Source organism: Taeniopygia guttata, chromosome 3 (assembly GCF_048771995.1).
Source record: "Taeniopygia guttata chromosome 3, bTaeGut7.mat, whole genome shotgun sequence".
In the NCBI taxonomy this organism is placed as follows: Eukaryota; Metazoa; Chordata; class Aves; order Passeriformes; family Estrildidae; genus Taeniopygia; species Taeniopygia guttata.
The window spans coordinates 28,125,621-28,152,427 of record NC_133027.1 but is presented as its reverse complement, the minus strand read 5'-3'; the positions used below and the strand labels follow the sequence as shown (position 1 = coordinate 28,152,427).

At 36.9% G+C, this 26,807-nt stretch overlaps 1 protein-coding gene across 1 annotated transcript in view; it reads left to right on the top strand.

Moving 5' to 3' along the window:
* The window catches only part of EYS (eyes shut homolog), a 765,693-nt gene that overhangs the window by 511,156 nt on the left and 227,730 nt on the right, over nucleotides 1–26,807 (top strand). The window contains exon 36 of the mRNA XM_072926499.1: nucleotides 7,862–8,012. Within this exon, the coding sequence (XP_072782600.1) occupies nucleotides 7,862–8,012 (151 nt within the window). The remainder of the gene's footprint in view (nucleotides 1–7,861; nucleotides 8,013–26,807) is intronic.

The window sequence follows — 26,807 nt, the reverse complement described above, 5'->3', positions numbered from 1 at the left end:
AACTTTTCCCTAGTGACACTTACATTTGCATGAACTTTAAATAAGTGCATATAGTTTTCTAAGTTTAATTTATATAAGTAGTAACTATGGTTGGTATGATGTGCGCAGCAAGAAACTAGAAGCAGGAAACTGCAAAGATCAAAAGGGACAGAGGCATAGATAGTTGTTTTTTTCTTTAGCTATAGCTATAATAGTAAATTAAACTAAAATGTGAAAGCTAGTCCCTGGACTGAGGCCAGCTGGCAAGTCTGAGGTCGTGTATAAAAATATTTATGGTGGAACAATTTGGTAAAATGAGTTTGAAATGATTCCTGAATTGTACTAACCAGTGAATTTTGTAAGTTTCAGAATTGAAGATAATATGTAATTTCCATAGTAACTGCAACAGAAATAGTGATGACTTCATAAAAATATGAATGATTCCATGTCAGGATTTTAAATCAAATTGTGGACTTTAGTGTAGTAGTGTAAGTGCAATTTCTGTTAAAAGAAAAGGGGTACTGTTTTTATTTATTTATTTCTTAGAATATGAACAAAGTTAATTTCCTCCCTTTCATGTATTATTAGAGAAATTTGCATCATTAGCTTAATTGTTCCTATTTGTTTAGTTAAATCACAGTTAAATGTAAGACTAGATGATGAAATCTGCTTTGGGCCCAGGAAACATGCTATCAGAGAAATGAGAATAAATATGTTGTTGACTAGTAAGTTTTTCTACAACATGGAAATGTGTGTTACCTGATGTTTCAGTAGGGCAAAGTCAGCACTAACAGATGAGAGCAGTCTAAAATTATGCATTTTACTGCAGAGTGAAAATATAATGACTGGTGAGTGAACTGGTATATATTATATCTAGATAAATCTATTGCAGGTGATAAGAGATTGTCATGGTTTGACACGGGAAGAGAATTTTTTTTAGAAGGAAGAGGTTCACCAGTCAGGGGTTAGGTTTAGATACTGACACTTGGGGTGACCAATTGAAGGTGGACACGCTTCTGAGAACACAGAGGGGTTAAAAGTGGAATTCCCAGGAGGACTCGTCCTTCTTTGGTTCTGGTCACCGCATGGTACGGACCTCTCCCCTGCCCAGCCCGGGCTGGGTGGGGGAGGGGAGCCATGCGGCCTGTGGAGGTAGGCCCAAGGGTGGAGGGGATGCAACCAGACCTGGCCCCCTGCAGATGGAAGGGTGGAGAAATCTGGGATGTCTCCGCTCCCCCCAGAGTCTTTCTATCTCCCAGGAGAGAAAAAGAGACAGAAACTCGGTGGTTTTATCAGCAGTTCGCCGCAGGGAAGGAGAAGAGCGGGGGGGCCGCAAGGTGCCCAGCCGGGCTGTGGGAGCTGGAGCCTGGGCAGCAAGCCATCCTTGGGAGTTGGGACTTTTAACCCTTCCTGAGAAATGAAGGCTTTATGAAATATTACTCCTCCTGAATTTGAAGAAAAGAGAGACAGCTTAAAACCTCAGATGTTTAGAGAAGAAGGTTGGGGGCAGATGATAGAGTGGCTTTTTTGGCTAGACTCTGCTTGTTTACCATAGACTGAACCACTCTTTCTTTCAAGAGAGACTGCATTTTAGGGGGATGCATTGGTGAACCAAGAGACCTTCTGCAGCAACTACCAGTTTTGGAGTGGACAGAGAGAGAGCTGAGGAGGGTGTGAGGATGCCCTCCATCTTCAGGAAGAAGAGAAGGCGATCTCTGTCTTTTGGACCCTCGGCCCCAGGGGAAAATGGGGGGGACTCTAGTCCCAAATTATGATACTGGACTGTTGTTCCTGGTAGTCCTTAGCAAAGCATCCTTAAAAGAGCCCTGTAAGCAGTCTCTGTCCATGCACGGTAGTGAGAGCACTGTGACATGGAGAGGAGAATGTCACACTGGCCCGGTGTGTCTGGGCGGTGCCACGTGTGACATTGGAAACACAAAAAGTGGCAGTTGTGTTTCCTGGGGGTCTATGGTGCAAGGGGGACTCCTCTCTTCCCCGATGGACTCAGTATTGATTATATTAAAGGGTGAAAACTTGATTAAGGATCCAAATGAGTCTCGCTAGGGTTTGGTGGAGTTGGGTGGAGGGAGGAGAAATGTTTTAGAAGGTTTTCATTTCGAATTTTGTGTGGTTTTTTTCTTTCCTTTCTTTTCCTTTTATAGTAGTAGTAGTAGTAGTGTAATAAAGCTTTTTCTTTTGTTATTAAGTTTGGCCTGCTTTGCTCTGTTCTTAATCACATTTCACAGCATTTAATTGGTAAGTTGTATTTTCATGAGGCGCTGGCATTGTGCCAGCGTCAAACCATGACATTTTTGGTTCCCTGACCAGGAAATCGAATTTTGAGTAAGATAAGATGGTGATAAGATGAAAGCTGTGAGATGGGATCAAAAAGGAACAAAAGCAAAGCATGAGTTTGGTTAAATGTAATTTTGGTAATTATTTTTTGTAATCTGTGTTCTCAGAGGCGAAGGGTGGAGTGTCATGGTTTGACACGGGAAGAGAATTTTTTTTAGAAGGAAGAGGTTCACCAGTCAGGGGTCAGGTTTAGATACTGACACTTGGGGTGACCAATTGAAGGTGGACATGCCTCTGAGAACACAGAGGGGTTAAAAGCGGAATTCCCAGGAAGACTCGTCCTTCTTTGGTTCCGGTCACCGCATGGTACGGACCTCTCCCCTGCCCAGCCCGGGCTGGGTGGGGGAGGGGAGCCATGCGGCCTGTGGAGGTAGGCCCAAGGGTGGAGGGGATGCAACCAGACCTGGCCCCCTGCAGATGGAAGGGTGGAGAAATCTGGGATGTCTCCGCTCCCCCCAGAGTCTCTCTATCTCCCAGGAGAGAAAAAGAGACAGAAACTCGGTGGTTTTATCAGCAGTTCGCCGCAGGGAAGGAGAAGAGCGGGGAGGCCGCAAGGTGCCCAGCCGGGCTGTGGGAGCTGGAGCCTGGGCAGCAAGCCATCCTTGGGAGTTGGGACTTTTAACCCTTCCTGAGAAATGAAGGCTTTATGAAATATTACTCCTCCTGAATTTGAAGAAAAGAGAGACAGCTTAAAACCTCAGATGTTTAGAGAAGAAGGTTGGGGGCAGATGATAGAGTGGCTTTTTTGGCTAGACTCTGCTTGTTTACCATAGACTGAACCACTCTTTCTTTCAAGAGAGACTGCATTTTAGGGGGATGCATTGGTGAACCAAGAGACCTTCTGCAGCAACTACCAGTTTTGGAGTGGACAGAGAGACAGCTGAGGAGGGTGTGAAGATGCCCTCCATCTTCAGGAAGAAGAGAAGGCGATCTCTGTCTTTTGGACCCTCGGCCCCAGGGGAAAATGGGGGGGACTCTAGTCCCAAATTATGATACTAGACTGTTGTTCCTGGTAGTCCTTAGCAAAGCATCCTTAAAAGAGCCCTATAAGCAGTCTCTGTCCATGCACGGTAGTGAGAGCACTGTGACATGGAGAGGAGACTGTCACACTGGCCCGGTGTGTCTGGGCGGTGCCACGTGTGACATTGGAAACACAAAAAGTGGCAGTTGTGTTTCCTGGGGGTCTATGGTTGCAAGGGGGACTCCTCTCTTCCCCGATGGACTCAGTATTGATTATATTAAAGGGTGAAAACTTGATTAAAGATCCAAATGAGTCTCGCTAGGGTTTGGTGGAGTTGGGTGGAGAGAGGAGAAATGTTTTAGAAAGTTTTCATTTCGAATTTTGTGTGTTTTTTTTCTTTCCTTTCTTTTCCTTTTATAGTAGTAGTAGTAGTAGTGTAATAAAGCTTTTTCTTTTGTTATTAAGTTTAGCCTGCTTTGCTCTGTTCTTAATCACATTTCACAGCATTTAATTGGTAAGTTGTATTTTCATGAGGCGCCGGCATTGTGCCAGCGTCAAACCATGACAGAGATTCTGCCCCATTCTGTAAATGTTATTAGTATGGAATTCCTGGGGTTTTCTTTGCTGAAGGAAGGTATCTTAGGATTGTAGAATTGTGCTAAAAGGGGCTTCAGGAGGTCTTTAGCCCAATCTCCTGCTCAAAGCAGTGCCAGCCAAGGTTACAACAGGTTGCTCAGTGCTTTATTGAGTCAGATTTTGTAAACCTCCAACACTGAAATGTGCTGACACCACTGAAAACTTTCCGAGTAAAGAGATCCAGATGGTTGATTCCTAAAGTTGCCTCAAATACCCTTGAAAATCCATAAAGATTTCAAAACCAATGCGAGGTAAAAATTGATCCAACCTTTTGATTGTGTATTAAGAAAAAGTTTCTCTTGATTGCAGTGACAGTAGGTTTATTGTTTTGTCATAATTTTACAAAAATAAACATTCTACTGCAAGGAACAGTTTGAGTATGAAACCAGAAAATGTAAACCTCCAGCTACTGAGTGAAAAACAAGTTGTCTTTTTTTAAGCTAATAAATTTATAAATAATAACTAAATATAATTAAAGTGAAATATGTTCTCAGCTTTAATTATACAATTGTCTTCAATACAATTAGGGAAATTAGGGATTATTTGTTCTATGATATATGATAATAAAACTTCTATATTTTTGGTGGTTCACAACTCATATTTGGTATAGATGTTTTTAATATCTTGTTGCTTTTGTATAATAGACTGCATGCTAATATTGCAACCTAAACAGTTCAATAGTATTAGTGAATTATTTATTGTTGTTTAGCATGGCCACATTCAAATTAAATTTCTAGAGAAATTTGAGGTGAAAATTTCAATCTTGTTTCTAGAACAAAAAATTTCCCTTTTCTATCAGAAAAGACAGGTAAAAGAATTTTACTCCCATCAAGGCTGCACAGCATGACTGACACAATACTTTTTCTGACCATCCCCCTTTCCCTCCTCCTCTTCTACCATTTATTTTGTTAGTTTTTTACCATTTTATGATAATCCTAAAATGTCATTTAATCATCACTGAAAAAGGTCAGAAGGTAAAGATATTATGTAAAAGGACTTGGATTTCATACAGACATTGCCATGTTTAGGGACTGTTATATCAATAGTTATCAAATTATTGTCTGACCTTTCCATCGTTCTAACCTGCGAGGCATTGAACAATGGATTTAGTACTGTTTAGACAGAATTCATCTTCAGGTTATAATTAATAGGCCACTATTTAATCACTACATTTGTGTGATTACAAATGAGGAAACTGTGAACTATTACTGCTGGCTTGGACTGAGGCACAATTACTGGTAGCTTACCCAGCAAAAGTGCCTGAGAGTTGCTGTATGCATTTCCACATTTATAATTATGCAAAAAAGCCCCATCGTCTTACTTGACCTTTAAAGCACCCAGTGTGCTGATTGTAGAAAAACTATTTTAAAAGCCTGATGGAAATTTCATAGAGTGCATATATGACCCAGTGATTGTATCATCAGCAAATGCTAAACAATGGTTTAAAGTCATTATTCTAATTTGGCCAGACCCTGCTAGATTCAATCAAACACAATCAGAGGTGCATGGCTGACATTCTAACAAGCTTAGGGCAAAGGCAGCTCATGCTCTGAATTACATTAGCTTGTTTTCTGAAACCAAATGCTGGGAATTATTTTCAAAATATTATTTTAATATATGCACACAAAAATACTTTTACATCTCAACCATATAAGCTATTAAGGACAAGATAAAAATATGTCTAAAGCTAATGTGGAAAGAACAACATAAATATGGTGTTTGTGTGATAGAAGTACATACATGGTCGTGTAACTAGTTACAGTGTTAACATCTCAACACATGTCGAAGAAATAGTAATTAAGAGAAAAACAGAAAAGAAGTTGTTTGAGCAGTTGTACTTCACTTAGCACATCAGTGAAATAGCTAAAAGAAAAGCCTGGCAGTTCCTCCCTGAACCTCTTCCACTCCATCTTAAGAATTACACTGCATTAAAGCAAGTCTGATTTAAAAATATTTATTAAATATTGCTATCTTATTATTATGTTTTGATTCATGATTACAATATGATTTTATCAGGAAGAGAAGCAATTTTTAGGTATTTACAAACTCTTTTTTTTTTTCATTTGAAGTCTCACTGCCACTCTTTTCTGCAGAATGATATATCCAAGATGTCATACTGGGTTCAAACAGTAGTAAAAATTTCTTGACCATTGAAAATAGGGCTACAGAGAATGATTGTGCCAGTTACACACATTATCAGCAAACTTCCTTTGTAAGTCATTAATGATAATGGTCTGTTACAGAACCTTGCGTATGTTCTTCGACATACAGCCATTGTATAATAGCCAAAAAACATGGCAGGAAAAACACTCCTTTTCTTGATTCTAGATACATTTAGCTCCTTTTTCATATTCATGTTAGCTATTATCAAGTTCAAAAAAAATTGAGGAGACAACAAAAAAATCCCCTGAATCAATCTATTAAGATACTAGTTTTCAGTCCATAGAATCAAAACTCCAATTTATTTCCCTTCTTCATACTTGATTTTAGCAACAAACCAAATTTTTTTATTCTTCACCTGAAGTTATTTGCCATAGGATGAACAGGCCATTTTACATACACAAATATTTATAGGCTTTTCTGTAAACATGTATCACCATGTTTGCACATTGTTCTGAAAGTATCTCAGAACAGAATTACATGGAAATCATAGAAAACTGTTTGCAAATGTTAATAATATTAGCTCTCCACTATGTCTGTTAAAAACACATTAAGAACTTTGTGAAATAATATGTGAGAACTGTATATTACTGTACAACATAATATAGTTAAGAAAACTTTTAATGTTCTTTTTCATAAGAATTTTCTAAAGCTTGTTTTGCATTGTCAGAAATAAACTGAATTCATACAATACCTACCGCATCCTACCCAAATTGCTTTAAAAGAGCTGTGGATTGTTGGTTTGTGATTTTGGTCTTTGGTTTTTTGTTTTGGTTTTTGTTTGTTTTTGTTTGTTTGTTTGGGGTATCTTGTTTGATTTTTTTGGGGGGGTTCCTTAAGGGGTTTTTGTATGTGCTATTTTCACTTAGATTTTTGGTGACACCCATGTTACAAAGACACTTGGATAGCTTTAAATATAGAGCTTATAGAATTCTGATTTGTTTCATGTACAGACAGAAGGACAGGCTGAAAGAAATTCCCCCATGAGAGACTGGTTTAGTTCTGATATTTCCTTATTGTGCTTTCTTACATGAAGATAAAATGATTGCTGCCAACTGGTTATTGGAATGCAAATGACCTTTACATCCTTTAAAAAATTTGAAAGAAACCAAATTGTTTACTTGGTACCTTCTGTTTGTTGTTGTCAATTTATGTATGTTATTAACAGCAACATTTTTAAGAGGGTATGTAAATGGGAGAGGGAAATGGTAATGTATATATTAATTTCAGGGCCTTATATTACTGACTCCAGCTTTAGGAATGATGCTTTTGAATTTAAGTAATACAGATTATTATATAAATAATACAGATTATAACTTAAGTAATATAGATTATTATAGTACCTCTGTGCTTTCTAAAATGTAGCTTGTTTTAAATTGTTTTTGTGATTTGTGTGTGTGTGATGAGAAAGAGGGCTATTTAAAATATTTCAGTTCAACTGATGTATTTTTTGCAAATTAAGAAATCTTGTTATTAAAAATTTTCTAACTTTTTTGTTCAGTCATTTATGTGCTTTGGCTTTTTTTTAGCAATTAAACTGCCCAGATTTACAATATGGCTTCATTTTAATAGACTTTCTAACTCCAAAGACAAGTCAACTTACAGCTTGTTAAACGGCTTCTTTTACATTTATGGTTCTATAATACAAAACAGCTATTTACTCGATTTTCTTTCCTTGTTGGTTTAGTAACAGCCTAATTAATTTGTCAGATAGACAGTAATGTAAACAATATATTGTGGTAAAATGTGCCTACTTCTGAATTTGTGCAGGCAAGGCGTGGTACCATGTGAAGCAGAAATGTCAATCCTGAAGTTATCTTCAAACACAAGTATAACTAGAAATTTCCGGTCCAGTTCTTATTGGCTTGAAACAGGATCCATATTTGTTGGTGGTTTGCCTCATCCTTATGCAGCAAAACAGGTAAGTATTATTATTATTATTATTAATATTATTATTATTAATATTATTGATATTGCTAATGCTATTATTATTGTTGTTATTGTTATTACTGATATTATTATTATTATTTTAGGAGTGGCATGTTGAATATGATATAAATTAAGATATTTGAACCATGCAAAAAAATAACAATTACAGCTTTTTGACAGTTACATCTAAGGGATTAATATAGTCCCTTGCAGAGTTGTTGTCATGTGTGAGTTCAGTAAGTGAACAAAAAGGGCATTATGGTCTAAAGTTACTATCTGAAATCCTCTTTGTCTTGAGTAGGCCAAGTGAAGGACCAAATATGATCAAATTTACAGGTGGCACCTGTTACATCAGGTGCTAGTTCTATGAGGATGTGAAAAGTATAACTGCAATGGTTTCCAAAACAAAGGAGGCTCTGTTTGCATCCTGAGCTGTCCCAGACAGGTGTATGTAAAAATGGACAAGGCAAGAAGCAAGCTAACTCGTGGAACTTCATTAATGAGTGAGAGACAGCACAGGAGCTGGAATTTGTGAGGGTCTGTATGCAGCTCAGGTAACCACGTATGCAGGGATGAGATATTACTATATGCAGTGGAGCTTGTACAGAGTTAGGGAAGAAGAATATCCACAGGGTCTTGCAGAGAGTTGGAGACAAGCAGATCATTACTCAGTTGTTCTTCTGGAGGATTTTGGGGTGGTCACAATAACAGATACATGTCACTTAAGTGATTTCCAATTTTTTTTTTCCAAGCGGGATGAGTATAGTTAACAATTTCTGTTCCAGTTTATGACGCTCAAACTCTTCATCCTAACACAGATCAAAGCCCCAGGCCCTGTAATTCATTTGAGACTGGCACCATGCACCCAGGGCACACTTAGGCCAGCTTCCAGCAGCATAGCCCCTGTGCAACACAGCTCCCAGGGCAGCTGGTTCAGCCTTCTGTTAGTGTCTAAGTATGGATTTCAGCATCTAAGGGGCTATTGTTAGAGCTAAGTACAAATTGTTTTGGTTATATTTTTGGCATTAGGTGCCGGTGACCTCATTAGTTACATAGCTCCAAATTGATCTCTGACTTTCACTTATCTAAAGCCAACCTGTGCTGCTACCTGGACTATTTAACTCTCTTGTCTCATTCTCAAATGTGCTTCCAAAATGTAAAACTGTTCAGCATTACATAATAAAGATTATCTTTGAGCGTTTGTGTTTTCCATGTTGTGAAATAAATTACACTGTTACACTGAGATGGTGTAGTGTGAGTCTCATTTATCCAAACAGGAGTCTTTGGATTGGTGTTGCCCCACAGGTGGAGCAAAGTTAGACTGAAGAAGTTTTGTTTCTCCACTGCACTGTAAAAACTGGGCATATTCCAGTTTTCATTTTAAAGCCATACTTTAGGGTAGGCATCACCATATGCAGTTGATTTAAACTTTTTATTTCTGTTCCATTCTTCAGTAAGTGAAGGTCATCTTATCATGAGGCAAACAGAGTCATTTCAAGCACCAGCATGTTTTTGATACTGCTACTGTAAAGTAGCATTTCTAGATTGCTTTCACCTTATAATAAATTGCACCGTAATCGATGATGTGACAAGAGTGTGGAAATCCAACTTAAATGCTCTTGTGAGTAAGTGCTTTTTAGGTTGTAAAGTATTTCATAAAACGTGTACTTCTAAGTAGCTCATACTGACATTAGAAGAACACATCAAGTAGTATTCATAGTTATACAATTTTTCCCTTAATTCAAATGTTCATGCACAAACTACACCTTTGTCTGGAATATTTTATACTCAGTTGTATATAGAATTTTATTTGTTACAAAAATGTATCCATACCAGTGAGATATATAAAAATTATATTTTTAATGTTTAAATGACCTTTCTTCTAAAGCTAAGAGAAATTTTTGGAGGATACCCCAAAGAATGTATAATGAAGGCTTAGAGAAGCTCAATTCACATGGTGTATTTTGGAGCAGGTAAACAAGCAATTTGTTTGAGGGATATAGTAATAATGTATATATGAGAATGAATTTTGAGATGAAAAATAGCTCTTACTAGCTAAAGGCCAAATAAAATCCATAAAAATAAATTTACATTAGAGAAGTTCAAATAGAAATTAAACACAATGGTTCAAAGGTAATGTATTGCTAAAAATTTTGCCTGCATGTGTTGGATTGTCATATCAACGTGGGCTTTCCTTCTTTGAGAATGTTGCAGTTCAATTCTATTCTTAATGCAGGATTAATAGGTGAGATGTTGCGGTTCATGACTGTTATCTAAATTATGTAATAGATGTGGGACATGTACAAGTGCTCAAGCTGGTGTTACTTAACCTCTATTAGTACTTGGAAAGCATATGTTCCTATTACTTCTCCAAAAAGGCAAAAATATATCCTCAACTCTCAGTTGCTTCTCCAGATTTCCACTGAGCTTTATTGCAGCTTTCGTTCTGTTTGAGATTACCTCAGCCTTTGTTTCACTTTATTTTCTTAGCTTATTTGTGATTTTTGTATTCAGTTTGATTTTAGTATCTAATTTTTCTTTTTTTTTTTTTTTTCCTAGCTTCAGGGAAGTTCAATTTTCTTTGGCTTCCCTGTCAGTCTGTAGGGTCCAAGACAAATATAGTCTATAAAGTCTGGGTTTTTTCCCTTTTGTCAGGGAGTGGAGAACTGCCTGTCCAAGTACTCTTTATGTGGGCTTTTCAACCCCAGCAGCAGGAAACCACTCCAGAAAGTTTTTCCATCAGTTTAGACCCAGGTAGTCAGGCTTCTATTGTAAAAACTTCCTCATCCCTGAAACAGAACAGGTCTGTTTCTGACCTTCATCCTGCAGTTTGCTTCAAGGGAGATTTCTGCTCCAGCTGAGACTCAGCTTTTTCTGACAAGGGCTCTGATCACTCTTGGAGTCAAGTTTGATAATGACCCTTGTGATATCTGCAGTATTCACTTAATAATACATTGTCTTGTTTTAGCTCCTTCTCTCATAGGAATAGTTCACTCTGCTGTTCACTCTGGCTCTCCTACCTTCCAATATTGTGGAAGTTGCAGAGAACAGTGACTTCAGGCCCTAGACTCCTTCAGTTTCTGACTACCAGAAACTTCTAGCTGTCAGGACCAGCAACTGTTGACATGAGAGCCAGTCATAAAGCCCTTGGGGTAAAATATTGCCTCCTCTGATGATTTCCTATACATTTTCCAAATCGGTTCTGAAATGTCCACGCATTCTTTCCACATATTTCCTCTTGTTTTCTGTATGCTTATTATTTAGTATTCCTTAGAGTCAGAGTGCACTTAGTTTGTAAGGCAAGGTACAACAATTCTACTGATTTCTCTCATTTCTGCCACAGTCTCTTCAGGTGATCAGGGCCTTACCCTCAAGCAGTGATGCATTAAAAAGAATATCTGTGACATCTGGGAAAGCAATGCCATAATACCCAATAGATATTTTCACTATTCTCCCAGATCTCAGTCCTATTGCCTGTGATTGGTGGCAACAAACACCAGAGCAAGATAAAGTTATGGACTGCTTAAGTAAACCAGACTTTTAAAGTACCATGGATTCAGAGAGACATTTATAAGCATGTACCCCTGGCTGATGTTATCCCTAGGCCACCCTCCATTGCCTCTGAAAGCCTAGAGCAATCAGAGGAAGCACCTGATGACAATGGAAAAAGACAAATGTGATTTTATGTTCAACTTAGAAAAGGACAATGGGTAACCCTGAGCCGGTCAGGTCAATGGCACCACCATGCTCCTGACACTAACATAGAAACAAATGAAGGACAAGTATGTCCTTAGGGACAACCAGCATGGATTTGCAAAAGGGAAACTCTGCCTGACCAGTGTGCTTACATTCCCTGTAGAAAAGACTGGCTCTGTGGGCAAGGGGAGGGCAGTGGATAATCCTTACTTCATGTCCCAGACAGCTTCACTCCCAGCTCTGTCTCCTACCTCTGAGTGGCACAGGAGGATGGGAAATGGGGGTTATAGTCAGACCATAACAGTTTCTCTCTGCCACTTCTTCCTCCTACACATTTACAGTTCTCTTAGCTATCCATAGGCCAAAGATGGAACAAGTATTTGGCTTGGTATGAATTCTGGAGGATCTGAAGATGTGGGTAGAAATCAAGGTAACAGATACATGCACTGAAACACCTTAAATGAATTCATCCAAGTTCGAGTACTGCAATCTGTTTCATCCACAGCAAGAAATTGTTTTTATGACTCTGTAAACTGTCCTTGGCCAAGTTTAGTGGAGTCATCTGACAGTCTAGGAAGCCATTGCTGAAAGTAAGAATGAAAGCTAAACTCTAAATAACTGGCTGGCAGACGTCTTGTCCTGCTGTCTCGCCACAGTGAATAAAATCCTCTTTGGTTCTGTGCCACCTATAATAAGTAATAATAAGTTTATTACTTATTTTTGATATTTCTTTGATAAAGGATATGATGGGAATAGTTCAAACTTGCCACAGGTAAATGGCAAAATAATTTGAACAGTTAAATAACATCATCTTTTCAAAACATTGGGGTTTTAAAGCTGTTTATGATCACTGTTTTTTAAGACATAAAAATCAACAGAAAAGGAAGAGAAACCAAATTATACACAGAAAAAAAACCTCTTTCTGATCAGAAATTTAGAAAGGGTATTGTTTCTGAAATCTCAAGACATGTTTCAGAATAACTAATTTCATGCTAGTTTTAGTGTTGTTAATTGTTTACAAAAGCTTTTTCTCTGCAGAGGAGATTGGTACACTCAAAGGGAAATTAAATATTGCTTTCACATATCTACAGCAGTAGCAGTTGATTGCAGTAATACTGTTATTTCTGCTGCTATAATTGTTCCAGTAATTTATATTTCTAGACTTAATAGTATTTTAGTATTGAGAATGTGAAATGTCATTATATCTTCATATTCCTTTTCAACTCAAGCCATTTTCTGTAATTTAACCTTGCAAGTATTAAAACAGGGAAGTTTCAGAAGGAAATGAGAGATTTTTCTCTTCTGTACCAGGAGAGCAGTCTTCTAAATAAAGATAAAAGATGAAGGGGAAGGTGTGCAAATACATATGTGGGCATCAATATGTTACCAATGGGGAAATGGCAACAGATAATTGAGTGATATGCTCAGGATCATAGTGTGTTAATGTTGGAGGTGAGGTGGAAATTATTATATATCTAAAGACTCAGATACAGTAGTCTAGCGGGCTTGTACTTCAAATACAAATGTGTAAAATACATGATGCATATGTAACAATACAGATAGTTTTTCTATGAAAAAGAGATAATGTGATATCACAATCATATGTACTGCCTAGTTTTAAGTTATTCTCAGGTATATACATATGTAGATAAAAATGTTTTAAACATTTTAATAACCAACTTCTAAAACATACACATGAAGTTCTTTCTCTTTTAATAACTCATCTACAGAATTCAATGGCATTGAGTGAAGAAATGGACAGTATGAAACAGGTGTTACAAAATACAGAATCAGACCCTTAATTTAGAATGATCCAAAAGCAATTTGCTCTATGTTACAGCTGCTGTGCTTCCATAGACTAACACAACAGTAAGCCCTCTGTAACTGTCTAGTTAGAAACAGTTTATGATCTATTTCCCCTGCCAGAACATTGCAAAGCAGTGGGAAAATTTAGCACAATCTGTGCACAGTGCTTTAGATTTGATTATCTGGCATTCACCTTATCTGATTAATCTTGGGCTCTGACAGTAGCCGTCACACTATAATTTGTAATAATATAATATGTACATGATTCTTTAGCATCCTGGTACAGTAATCATTGGATGTGGGCAAATTACAGTGGTCCTGACCCAATTAATGCTCCCTGGGCTGCAGTGTTTAGCCTGAGAAGGTTCTGGGGAAGCCACCAAAGGAAAGAACATCCAATCTGTCACAGGATTGCAAGGTATACTAGACTATTACATGGCTGCAACTGTTAGCTATAGTGGTATAAGCAAGAATGGGTAGTTTGAAACATTAGAGGGGCAGTCCTTGAATGTCCATACATTTCAGCATATCTGAAATTTTCAGATTTAACCATTAAAAATCATATGTTTTTTAAATATTTTTTAGGCAGAATAGTCTTAGGTTTCTGGAGTTTTTTTATTAGATCGTAAATCTGCCTAGGAATTATATGAAGAATATTTCATATTTTGTATAATTTAAAGAATTATCTGATCCATCAGTTTAAAATCTAGTCCATTATAGACTTAGTGGAAGCCAGTTGCCAAGCACTAGTCTTCCCTCTGGATATAGTGAAATATATGTGTTTAGTTTGTAGTAGCTATGCAGTAGAGTTTAAGGTTCTGCTGTGGTACAGAAAATGATAATGAACTGTGTTGACTCTTTTATCCAGAATCTCATTGTGGTTTCAGTGCTACATTTCTGAAACTGTGAGTTGTTCCTGTTAGCATCAATTCCAGAATCTGTATTTTTCAAAAAATGAGATGACATTTTTTGTCCTTGTATTTATGCTGCTCCCTTTTAATTTGACTTTGCCGACACACATTATGCATCTTCTAAGTCCGCTCTGTTGTCAGGTTTGTGATTTACAATATTCAGATAGGCTCTTTCAGGGTGTTTGTTGATTTGAAATGCATTTTGCATCCTGAGGAGAATCTGACTTCTTTTTGAATCTTGGCATAACAGCCTTAGATCCTGACATGTATTTACTTTCTACTGTCCTACTTAGGATGTTCTTTGACTCTGTCTTTGCATCACCTGAATGCTTATCTTAATTAAGAGCAACTTACTGTTGCTCAAGATATTTTAAATATTTATGCACTTTTATACTAATGAAATATTTGTCACATCATCAAAAATACTTCTATGTTTTAATGTTTCATAGGCTACTATCATATATTCTGGTGTTTGTTCTTCTTTAGATTGGTAAGTCATGGTAAGGCTCTGTTCTTATATAATTAAGCATTACTCTGAAGTCAGAGGTCCTGCCTCTTGATTGGAGAGATCTTTTCCCTGTTCTGAATAGATTGTTTTGATCAGCGTGGGTTTTGTTCATCCGTACTTCTTACATTGTCAGATAATTTGTGGATGTGTTTAACAGCATAAGACTCAGTGGGCAATATTTTTGCATCTAACCAGTGTGAAAATTCAACTGATATTGGTATTTTTTGTCTTTTATTTGGTTTGTTCACCATCCACCTAAGAAACCCCCTTCCTGTATTTCCCAAAATTACAAATTTTCTCGAAGAACATTTGCTTGGGAACAATGTCAAAACATCTTTGGAAATTAGGTTGGTTCCGTTTTTGTGTGACCCTCTTATATAGGACCATTGATGTGTTCAAGCGATATGAATAAGGAAGCATATAACTTCCTTAAACAAAATTTTAGATTCTTTATGGGATATTGTTCCATGTTTCTTCTACTTAAATTCTTTAATAGAACATTCAGGAATTTCCTTCTGAATATATATTTGCTGGGCTTTAGTTTCCTTCAATCATTTTGGCTTTTCATAGTCCCTTTTGAAATGCTGGTATTGTATTTGCCACTTTTCTCTACATTTTTACCAAACATATTTAATTAAAAAGTTATATAATATTTTTGCATAATTCCAGGCTTCCTAGCTTTCACATATTAGAAAGTTTTAACGAACATAGGAAGGTGGTAGAGTCCCTGTTACTGGAGGTTTTCAATATGTCATTGGACAGGGTGCTAGATAATCTCATCTAAACTCCCTTTTACATGAAAGGTTGGACCAGATGATCTTGTGAGATTCCTTCCAGCCTGAGATTTTTTATGATTTTATGGCTTAAGTACTTTTTTCAGACAAAATTAAAATATATCCTAATATATAACATTTTAAAATATACATAATAGTAGATTTAATTTATGAGCTATTACTCTTTTAAACCTTCACCTATATTTTGGCTGGAAAACTGTTGACTAATAGTCTTCTTTATTCTGCTACTTTGAAAATCAGTTTGCTTTATTTTTTTTTAAAGTCATGCTTGACTTGTTTTCTACTTGATCATATACAGTTACTGAACTCTATAGAACTGTTCTGTAACCTGCGAGCATTTTACCCATTGAGTTTACTAAATGTTTTAATCCTTAATAAACTTGTCTTGATGCAGTTAAACCTTCTGGTGGCTTTTTTAGTGTGATTTCCTCCCAGGAGAACACAGAGGTTGAGTATATTATAGTCGGGGGCGGGGGGGGGGGGGGTGTTTATGTTTTGGGGGGGGGTTTCAGTTATTCTATTTTGAAATATTGAAACATATTATTTGTCTAGAGCTATATCTCTCATAGTTCCTCTAATGGCTCCAAGAAACCACTATTTACAGCACCTAAAAATGTAGTCCGTTCAGCATATTTTGTCATGATTTCTTACCAGACTGCTTGGAGTAATTAAACTCTGTTATTACTGTCTCTTCTGCCTTACCCCTTCTAACCTGCTATACTATTTAACAAATACTATCATAACCTTGGTGATACATAATATATCTCTAATATAATTTTTTTTCATTTTGCATGAAATTTTAGTGCAAAATAATTTATGCCAGTTTGTATATATTTGTTTGACTACTTTTATTATATTGCCTTTTTCTGGTGCAGCCTACACCTTTCTTGATATTTACTCTTGCATCATAATATCCCAGTGTTTATATTTCTTCCATCAATATTCTAATAGTTTTCTTACTGTTTTACTGCTATTTTTCCTTTTTTAGAACTCAGGAATTTTTCTATAGGCAGTTATTTTTCTTTTGAAAATAAATAATGGTTTAGTGGTTTGACAGAGAGATGTTTTTACACAAATGTTCATATTACAATTTTTTTAACATATTTAGTTCTGTCATGCATATTTTGAAGGTGAAGTTTTGAGTTTTTAAAAGGGTTTTTGCAGGTAAAGAGCAAAATGTCATGGAATTACATCAGTAAATCAGTTTTATTCTAATGTCAATATACCGTAATTATTTCTTCTGTATAATTGTAATAGACAGTCTTGCCTAATCCATTGATCAAAAAATAAATAGGTAGGAGACTTCAGATATTTTGCTGAAAGTATCCAGTGCTGCCCTGCAGGATTCTTTGTTACTAGTGTGCCAGTAGCCTTTGCCATCTACGAATCTGTTCTTGTTATGTCTTCAAGGCTAAACAATATAAAGAAGTGATACCATCAAGGAAAAGCTAAAGCATTCCTGTAATAGTGTACTGCTGGCTTGTGTTATTCTTTTCAAGTCAATCTTTGTTGAAAAGGCTGCAGATGATGATCTTGGCCACTGCAGCATTTGAGATAACTTAGAGGAAAGAGGTATGCACAGGGAGCGTTGTCGTGAACAGTGACACATTTTATTTGTTTTTTTTTTAATTAGGTTGTTCAGTATGCTTATAGTCATTTTATGGATTTGTTAATTCTTTTTCTTATATCTGAGTATGTTCATGGAAGTGTTTTGGATAATTCATTACTGATTTATCTATTTGAAACAAGTTCAAATTGCTGAAGATCATTATTAATACTGTGTGATTCTAATTAATTCCAAATTTATAATATTCAAAATATAGAATGGAAGACATAAAAGTAAGTGTAAAGATTTTCAATATAATTTCCTGAATGCTTCTTGATAAGTCTATTTTGAAAAAATTATTTTCATTTAGAGGATTTTATTAGTTATTTATTAGTTATTTCCCAAACTTTTTATAGATTTTTATAGATTGCACTTTGTATTTTATTAGGAAGATATTAGGAGAAGTATTTTTGAAGTTTATAATATCAGACTTATTGATTGTGAAAATGTATATTTCTCCAGCTGTATTCTGTGATAGTTTTACTGCTTCTATTTTAAATTTCACAAGAGTTGGTTTAGAAAAGTTAGAATTTCTCTTATGCAATGTGCATGTATGTACATATGCATGTATTTAATACTATATTATATAATGCAAATACTGATATTATATTAATAGAATGTGTTTTAAACTTTTCAATAAAGTCTCCTAACATCATAACAAAACAAATTCAAATGAGAAAGCAAGAAATATCCTTCACTGTGTTAAGTCCACAGACCAGAAAGTATTGCTGGTGAGAAATCAAGGGGTTTTTTTCCAACTGTGTATCTTCTGCATCAAATTAAAGGGGACACTTATAAACACTGAATAACTTTGACAAGGCTGTGCTTCCCAAAAGTGAAAAAGCTTATTAATACCAACATCTCTACATTAAGAAAAAAGTATTTGCATTCCACATATATAATATATCAGCAGTCCACAATATAAACTGACTTTTAAAACCAAGATTAAAAATGTAATTCACTCTCATTAGATAATGCTAAAATGCCAAGATCATTATACTTATTACAGAGCTACAAATCACTCGAACTGGTGATATTATAGCTACACTATATTCTTGCAGAAAAGAAGACAGTGAACTTTAAGTTCATGGCCCAAGGCCATCTGTTCAACAGGCCTTGGCTAAGAGCAGCCACACTGAATCAGAACATTAAGAGCAATGAGTTTGTGCTCCAAAACTCTCAGCAGAATCACTATGCTGAGCCAAATAGATGATTTCCGTTTCTTGTTTATATGAGATTTTGATATGCATGGCTTTAACTGTGTCCTCTAGAACCTTTTTTATGCAGTTAGAAATAATCAGAGCTCTGTGTGCATGGGAAATTCAAGCTCCTTAAGATTCTGAATCTGAAAGAAAGGGGAAAAAAAGTTGCAAATCTTTTGCTAATCTTAAATTATGATGGTCGTGCCACTGTCTCACTGAAATCCCCTCAAAATTTGGCTTTATTTTAATTATTTCATCATTTCAGTGCCTGAACTCAGCCTTGTGTGTACTAAATGCTTGAAGCTAACCATGTAGCAGCCTCAGCAAATTAAAAGACTGATACCAAGACATCACTGAAAATTTCTGTCTTGTTCTCTTGAGATCATTTCTAGAAAACATATGGGGTAGAGGGATGTAAACAACCTCTATATTTGGAGAACTTAATAAGATATTGGAATTCAGATTTCTGTTTATTATGGAAAAAATATTTCCTTTTCTTTTTGACTGGTATTTCCTATAGAGGAAAATAAAAGTTCTGGAAAAAAAAGATAAATTAAAGGAAAATAGTATGATATAATTCCATTTCTAAAGGCAACTGGTGAGCATTTTCAGATGAATAAATACACTGTAAAAAAATCTGTTTGGTAAAAAGTGCATATCATGTATTCCTGTGTGATACCAGAAGTTTTTTCTATTCCAGTACCTTTAGGGAATCTGTTCAAGCTCTTTCTATCAGTCAACATGTAAAATGCAAGAATGTCTGCAACCACTTTGTAATGCACGGAGATTAAATGCTCGACAATAAACAAATACTGGAGCATTCTGCCCCAGGAGCTTTTTCAACTTGAAGGAACACCCTTCTCCTGGGAAGTGAGAGAGAGTTCCTTTCCCTCTCCCCTGGTAATGATGTGAGTGGGTATGGAATAACATTAGGGTCCTGGCCATGCCCCGCCCCCAGCTATTGCAAAAATCAACCCTGTCCTGGCTGAAACCAGGACACCATAAAACCAGCCTTCAGGAATGGAAGGTCACTAAGACCAGAGGGAAACTCTGGAGCAAGGAATAGTTAGCACTGCTGGAGTCATCATCCCTGGAGATGTTTTAAAAAAAGACTGAATGTGGCACTTAATGCCACAGTTTCATTCATAAGGGGACATTAGGTCATAGGTTGGACTTGATCTCAAAAGTCTATTCCCACCTAGTTAATTCTGTGATTCTGTGAGAAGGATTGGTTAGAGATCCTTTAAACACACTGCTCATATGTAAGTCTCTGAGGTTTAATGGGTTGCACCCAGGAGTGCTGAGAAAACTGTCTGATGCCATTGTGAGGTCACTGCTAATTATCTTTGAATGATCATGGCATTTAAAGACTAGAAGAGAACAAATATCATCTTCTTTGAGAAGGGCAAGAAGAAAGATCTGTAAAACTATAAGTTAGACAACTCACTTCAGTCACTGGGAAGGTGATGCAGTAAATCCTCCTGGGTACAATTTCCAAACACATGGAGGTCAAGAAAGTAACTAGAAGTCATCGACATGGATTTAAAAGAGGAAAGCATACTTGAGCAGACCCACAGTCTCTACAGTTAGGTAACTAGCTTGGTGGACAAGGGAGAGTAGTGGGTGCTGTCTACAACTTCATTAAAATTTTTGACACTGTCTTCTATGAGATCATCATAGGAAAAACTGACAAAGTACAGGTGTATATAGAAGTTCACAGTGAGGTGGATTAAAAAAAGTATGAACAACCAGGCCTGGAGTGCTGTGATCAGTGATGCAAAGTCTGGCTGGAGGTCAGTAACTAGTGACTGAATATACTAGTGCGTCCAATGCTGTTCAGCTTCTTCATGGGTGATCTAGATGAAGGAGCAGAATGCACCCTCAGCAAGATCTAAGATTGCTTCAAAATTAGAAAATGGTTAATTCTCCAGAGAACCGTGCTGCCATCTAGAGGCACCTCAACAGACTGGAGAAATGTGCTGACAGAAATCTCATGAACTTCAAAAAGGGATATTGCAAAGTCCTACAACTGAGGAATGATGATCCCATGTGTAGGCACATTGTGGTGTCAGCTGACTGGAGCACATTTTGGCAAAGGAGAACCTTGGATTTCTGGTGGGCAGCAAGCTGTCTGTGAGCCAGTTAGGCATCCTCACAGTGCATGGGTGGGGATTCATCCTCTCTATTCAGTACTGGTGAACTTGTATCTGAATTAATGGGACCAGTTCTGTACCTGTCCAATAAAAGAAACATCTGGACTTAGTACAGCATCTCCAGTAGAGGGCCACAAATACTATCAAGGGGTTGGAACATCTCTCATATAAGAAAAAAAATGAAATAACTGACAATTCTTTTGGGTTTTTGATCTCTTCCTGTCATATCACCTCAGATATTTTACTCATCAATTCTCACAGGGATCCTATGCAAAAGTACCCTAATTTTATCAGAAAAAATATGCTGTTTCAATGAAATGCAAATATTTGATTTGATGATATACAAAGATATGATTCTGTTTCAGTGGAGAATATTTCCTTATTTTGAAGAACATTTTAAAAAGGGATAACATTTTTTTGAACTTGCATGCAAGTTGCTTTTACGAATTTGAATGTTCAAGTCCACGTGATCATTTCTCTTTGAATTATATTGTCAGGCCTGCAAGATCAGTTTTTGTCTTTCATCTGTGAGGACTTTAATTTTCCCATAACTGCCAGGTTGATCAGATATTAAGATCTTCAGTTTTTCATTGATTTTGCTACTTCAATTATTCCACAGTTCCTGCACATTACCACAGGATCCTGGCAATAACTACAGCCCACTTTTGTTGGCAAGACATCTCCTTGATGCCTTATCTTGATGTGTGCACTGATATGGAAGTTGTCCTGGGATAAAACTCTCAGTGTCTTTTTGATGCTTTCACTCTTTGACAGCTGTGGTTCCCTTAGTTACATTCACCATTTGTCTCTTCTTCCTATTCAGTATGCAAAATCCAGGGCAGCTATAGACATTTGGGATGACTTATTCTGCTGAGCATGTTCAGCCTTTTCTATCCAATAGCTTCTCATGTTCTCAAATATCCTGTTTTTCCTGGAAATGTGGTAGTGTATATATGTATAAGACCTTCTCAGGTAACATGTCAGTCACTTTACCTTTGCTCAGCTATTATTAATATCCAGTCAGAAGCTCTTTTTAAAAAATTATTGTTACCTTGAAATTGGCAGCAGGCAGCATTATGGGGTGGACAGCACATTCAAGCAGGCTGCTACACAGGATCTGTAGTTTTTGATGGTGCATTCATATTTATATCTCAAAAGTTGATGCAATTCAAAACAAATATACCTTTGAGAGTTGTAGGTATAGGTTTATGACCTCATGTTATACAAAGAACAAAAATAAATAATTGCTGTTTTTCTGGAAGAAACGGATCTCAACAGATGGCATCATCTGCGAGGTTGATATTTCATTAATTTCTCTGTGTGACTCTTTGAGATCCTTTTTGAAAGTTTCAGCAGATCTGGTTGATAATAAGTAAGAAGTAGGGCTTGAGCAGGTAGCAGACAACTTTCATGAGCCCTTAGAGGATGTGTTTGGTATCAGTCCATTCCAGCAAAGCTTAAAGCTTAAACTACAGTGAAGTGACAATGCAGCAGTGCTGTTCAGTGCTTGCATCCTAGACATCTGTCATCTGAACGCTTTGAGCTCCTTGCAGACACTGACTTCAAGATTGCACTGTTTCCAAGCAGAGTCCCAACGCCTGGGTGGAAAGGCTGTAATCATCCACTGAATAAGTGTACTCTGGGATCTTCTGTAACAAGCTTGATGGCAGATTATCTGCTGGTACTGAAAATGTATACAGGCACACTTTCTTCCTAAAAAAAGAGTTTCAGAAACAAATTTTGTGTTACTTATCGGTCTTGTTTACCCCTTCCTTTCAGTCTCTTTTTCAAGATAGAATTATATCTAAGAGTCATTAATAGTGGCCGCTACACTCCCTATAGGCAATGAAGAAGAACAAAGAAGAGTTGGGATTTGCCCCTTGAAAAAGGTAATTGTGTTGACCATGTACCAGCAGATAACAGGTCATGGCCTCTAATCTTACTTTGTAGCTCTTGAGGTGATACAACCTGCTGGTATAAACCTAAGGGAGATTGTGCAAGAACAATTACTTCCATGTAATTTAGGCAGGACTCCTTCAGATTCAGGAGAAACTAGACATTTGACAAGGCAGAGATATATTTGACAGCATGTATGTACTAGTCAGGCAACTAATGCAGTGATTACCTAAATAATGCTTTCTTCCAACAGTTCCCTAGATTTGTCACCCACTCTTTCATTCTGTATTTGGTAACTGTAGGTTCATTTCTTACAGACTGGTTCTTTATGTAATTGATGAGACTGCACAAATATTGCCTTGGGTCTCTTTATGCATTCTCCACAACAGATAGCTAAAATCAAGAGCTGATCTTCCTTAACTATCAATTTACTTAGAATTTTTTTTTGATAAAGGTAAATTTTGAGGCATCAGCTGTAGCAATCTATCCATAAAATTCAACCTGCATGAGAAAAAAAGCATGTTATGCAAAATTCTTATCACATTTTAATAGATGAAAACTGATATGAATATTCATCTGTTCCTATTTTATGTATGTGTGATTTTTCTTAAACTTTTTTCAGCAGCAGAAAGGTTTATGCCACAAACATGAAGCTTTGGGTGTATAACTTCATCTTATTAAAATGCAAATCCATGAGTTTCTCTTCAGAAAAAAAATAAGACAATTTGCTGTTAAATCCCATTGAAAATTACTTTTACCAATTAAACTTCTGTCCTTTGGATGGCAAGTGAAGCAAATTGTTGCCATTTCTGATAAATACAAACTCAGTAACCAAAAACTTCCATGTTGCTATGAGGTACACTAAGGTAGTTTATTTAATTTTCCCTAACCATGTAGTGCCTCCTGAATTTTTAACAATAAAAAAAAAATATATTTGCTCTCACAGCAGTTTTTTACAGTATTCTGGTACAATATCTTGGATGTTTGTTTCTTACCTCTGTCACCATTTTTACTAGTGTTTGTATGACTGCATCTCTCTAACCTCTTTAGTGGCAATTGTGTTTTTATGCAATGACTCACAGTAAGCACTGCATCAACTACATTATAATGTATCTGTGAAATTTTGTATGATAAATGCAATGTATCAATATGTATTAATTCTCCCTGCTGGATCTGGCTGAGATGCAGCTAGTTTTCTTCACAGTAGCTTGTATGGTGCTGTGCTTTAGGCTGGTGACCCAAGCGGTGTTGCTAATATATGGATGATTTGGCAGTTGCTGAACATTGTTTACACAGCATCAATTCCTACTGTTCCTTGCTCTTACCCTTCAGGGTGTGGTCAAGAGCCTGGGAGGAGACACAACTGAGGCAGCTGATCCTGGGTAACCAAAAGGATATCCCATACCATATAACATCACGCTCAATGATAGAATGGGAAGAAATTTTTCCAAAATAGCTGTTGCTCAAGGACTGGCTGGTCACCTGCCTGCTGGTGGTATTGCTTTTGCATCAGCTTTATTTTTTTCCTTCCTTTGCTATACTGTCTTAATGGTAACCCACAAGTTTGCTCACTTTTCCCCTTCTCTCTACCATCCTGATGCGGGGGTGGGAGCAAGAGGGTGGAGGGATCTTATCTTCCAGCTGGGCTCTACCCACTATATTCCCTCAACTGCACTGTCACCTCAGAGGGACATCTGTGGCTAATTTGTGTTATGCTCACTAAGAATCACACCCAGTATTTTCTCTTATACATCTGCTATTGATAATTTGTCATTGATAATTTGTAGGTCTGACTTTTTAGTGTGCTAAAGGTATTTCCAGAAGTGAGAGCCCTGCCTGACTAGCTAGTAAGAACCATTCCTTCTGTAAGGCACTAACAACATCTTTATAAAGAAATACTAGGACAGCCAGCAGAAAGTCCTCATATTTTATATGAAAATATTAATATGAGGTTATGATATTCTTTCATAATCTTTGAGTTAAATAGATGTTGAAATCTGGGGTTTTCTTGTGGTATCTTAACACGAGGATGCATAAAAACCATGACAGTTGGTAGCCTCTTGATCTGACCTAAATTGCAGGAAGTCATCTGGGAGGAAGCATGGTTTTCATTAACCAAAGACCAAAAGTCTTCAAAATAAGTAATATGCCAAATTTTGGTAGAACAATCTAGGAACTAGAACATTTAACCTCTTCATAATAAAAACTTAGTCTGAAGTCAGAGAAAGTAGAAGAAAAATGGCTAGACAACCCTCAGCGACTCACTATGATCTTGCAGATGGGTTTTAGTCTCTCACTTCCTTGTGAAATTTAGTGAATTTGCATCTTCTTTTATCCTATTTTCTTCTTCATTATCTCTGAGCCCAGATTCTGTGCTCTTTTCTCCTACGAGTAGTTTCAGTTTCTCTGCTGAAGCTGCAGTCTGCTAGTTTCCTGTGTTGCCTATTGTCTTCCATCTGGGTTGTGACTTAGAAACTTTTACATTTTTTTAATCAGAGCCCACTCTTTGGCTCATTATGGAAACCATTATATTTTATCTTTCTGACAGTTTTAATTTTATGCTTAGGGGACAATAATGCTAATTTTAAATAGCAGCAAATGAAATATGCAGCCTATTACAAAATCACACTGATACACAACTGCCTAGGAAAACCCTGACCCTAAAAGTTTTAGCACTGTTTTTCCAGTGTTAATAAGACAAATGGTTTTGGTGGCAGCTGCAGTATTTGTAACTTGGTCCTGTTTCTCCTTTGTAATCTGTCACTCTTCTTTTCTCCACGTGTTTGAAACTTGTGTAAAGGTTCAGCTCAGTTAAGGTTTTTTACAAGTTTTATTTAATTTTTATGCTTTCTACTTCCAACATATATTCTTTACTGTTTCCCTGTGTGTTGGTTTCTGTGTATTCATTATTCCCAGTACCCTCTTCCAGAAGGTGATTGCCAGACACTCATGCAATTTTAATTAAGGAAATTTCACACCTTCCATCTTTGATTTTTCAGTTCTTTATCTGATCTCTTTAATTTTGTGGGTTTTCCTTCCAAAAAAGAAAACCATCACTGAAGGTGTAGTTTTGTTTGTCTGGACTCTGTTTAAATTATAGTGATTTCTGTTTACCTCTTTCCAGAGTTAATGTGGGTGATTAGTGTTTCTGTAGTGTCCTTGACATTTATCAGTCTACAGTGTAACATTTTTTTTTTTTTAGACTTTGTAGCTGATGAATAAAAAGACATAATATTTTTTGTTGAAGAATAGAGACTACCAAATTCAAAAGCATTTGGTTTCCTGTTATGCATGCTCAGTTAGTCTCATAGTTCTGTCATCTTGCCTAGAACCTACTCTAATAATATCAGCAATCTTTCTCTGCATTCATTCTCAGTACAGGATCTCCCATTCTCATTGATCTTCTATGCAGAAGTTTCCATTATTTCAGTAACAATAAATTGACTTTGTGTTTCTTGACAGCTTTGACATTTTGCTGTGTTGTTTCATTTCTTTTCCCAATAGCAAACAGCGTAGCAGAGGCAGATTTTATAGAAAACTGCAGTAAATGGAGTCCATTCCTGATCCCTGGCAAATAAGCCCTTCAGTGCTGTTTGCTTAATGGCTTCACTCTAAACTAAGTATCTGAATGTACCTATTGGGCATGCAGGGAATATCTCAGCCTGAGCAGTGGTCAAACAACACATTTGCCAAGCCAGCAGTAAATGCAGTCTGCTCTGAAGGTAGAAGCTGACTAAGCTGCTGTAATGTAGAGTCATAATTAAGAGAAGAACATGATGATCACATTGTAAATTTGTGATATTTGGTGTTCAACATAAAAAAAAAAAGAGCCGAACAAAGGAAGTGCAGCAGGAATACCACAGGAATACAGCAAGCTGTTTTCTCTGTGTATAACAGTAACAAAAAAAAGCAATATGTGATTTTTTTTCATGTCTTATTATACAGATTCTTATACCAGGTTACATAATTCTGCTTTACAGTCAATTGCTTACAGGCATGTTGAGGGAGGGGATCTCTAACCTCTGCTCTGCCCTGGTGAGGCCACATCTGGAGTGCTGTGTCCAGTTTTGGGCTCCTCAATACAAGAGAGACATGGATCTACTGGATAGTCACCTGTTGGGGTGTGTTTTAAGTTCCCCCCCACTTATGGTTGCTCTGTCTCCCCCTCTTTATGTTAAATGGTCCGGCCTGCCTTCTTCTCCTCCCCCCTCTGTC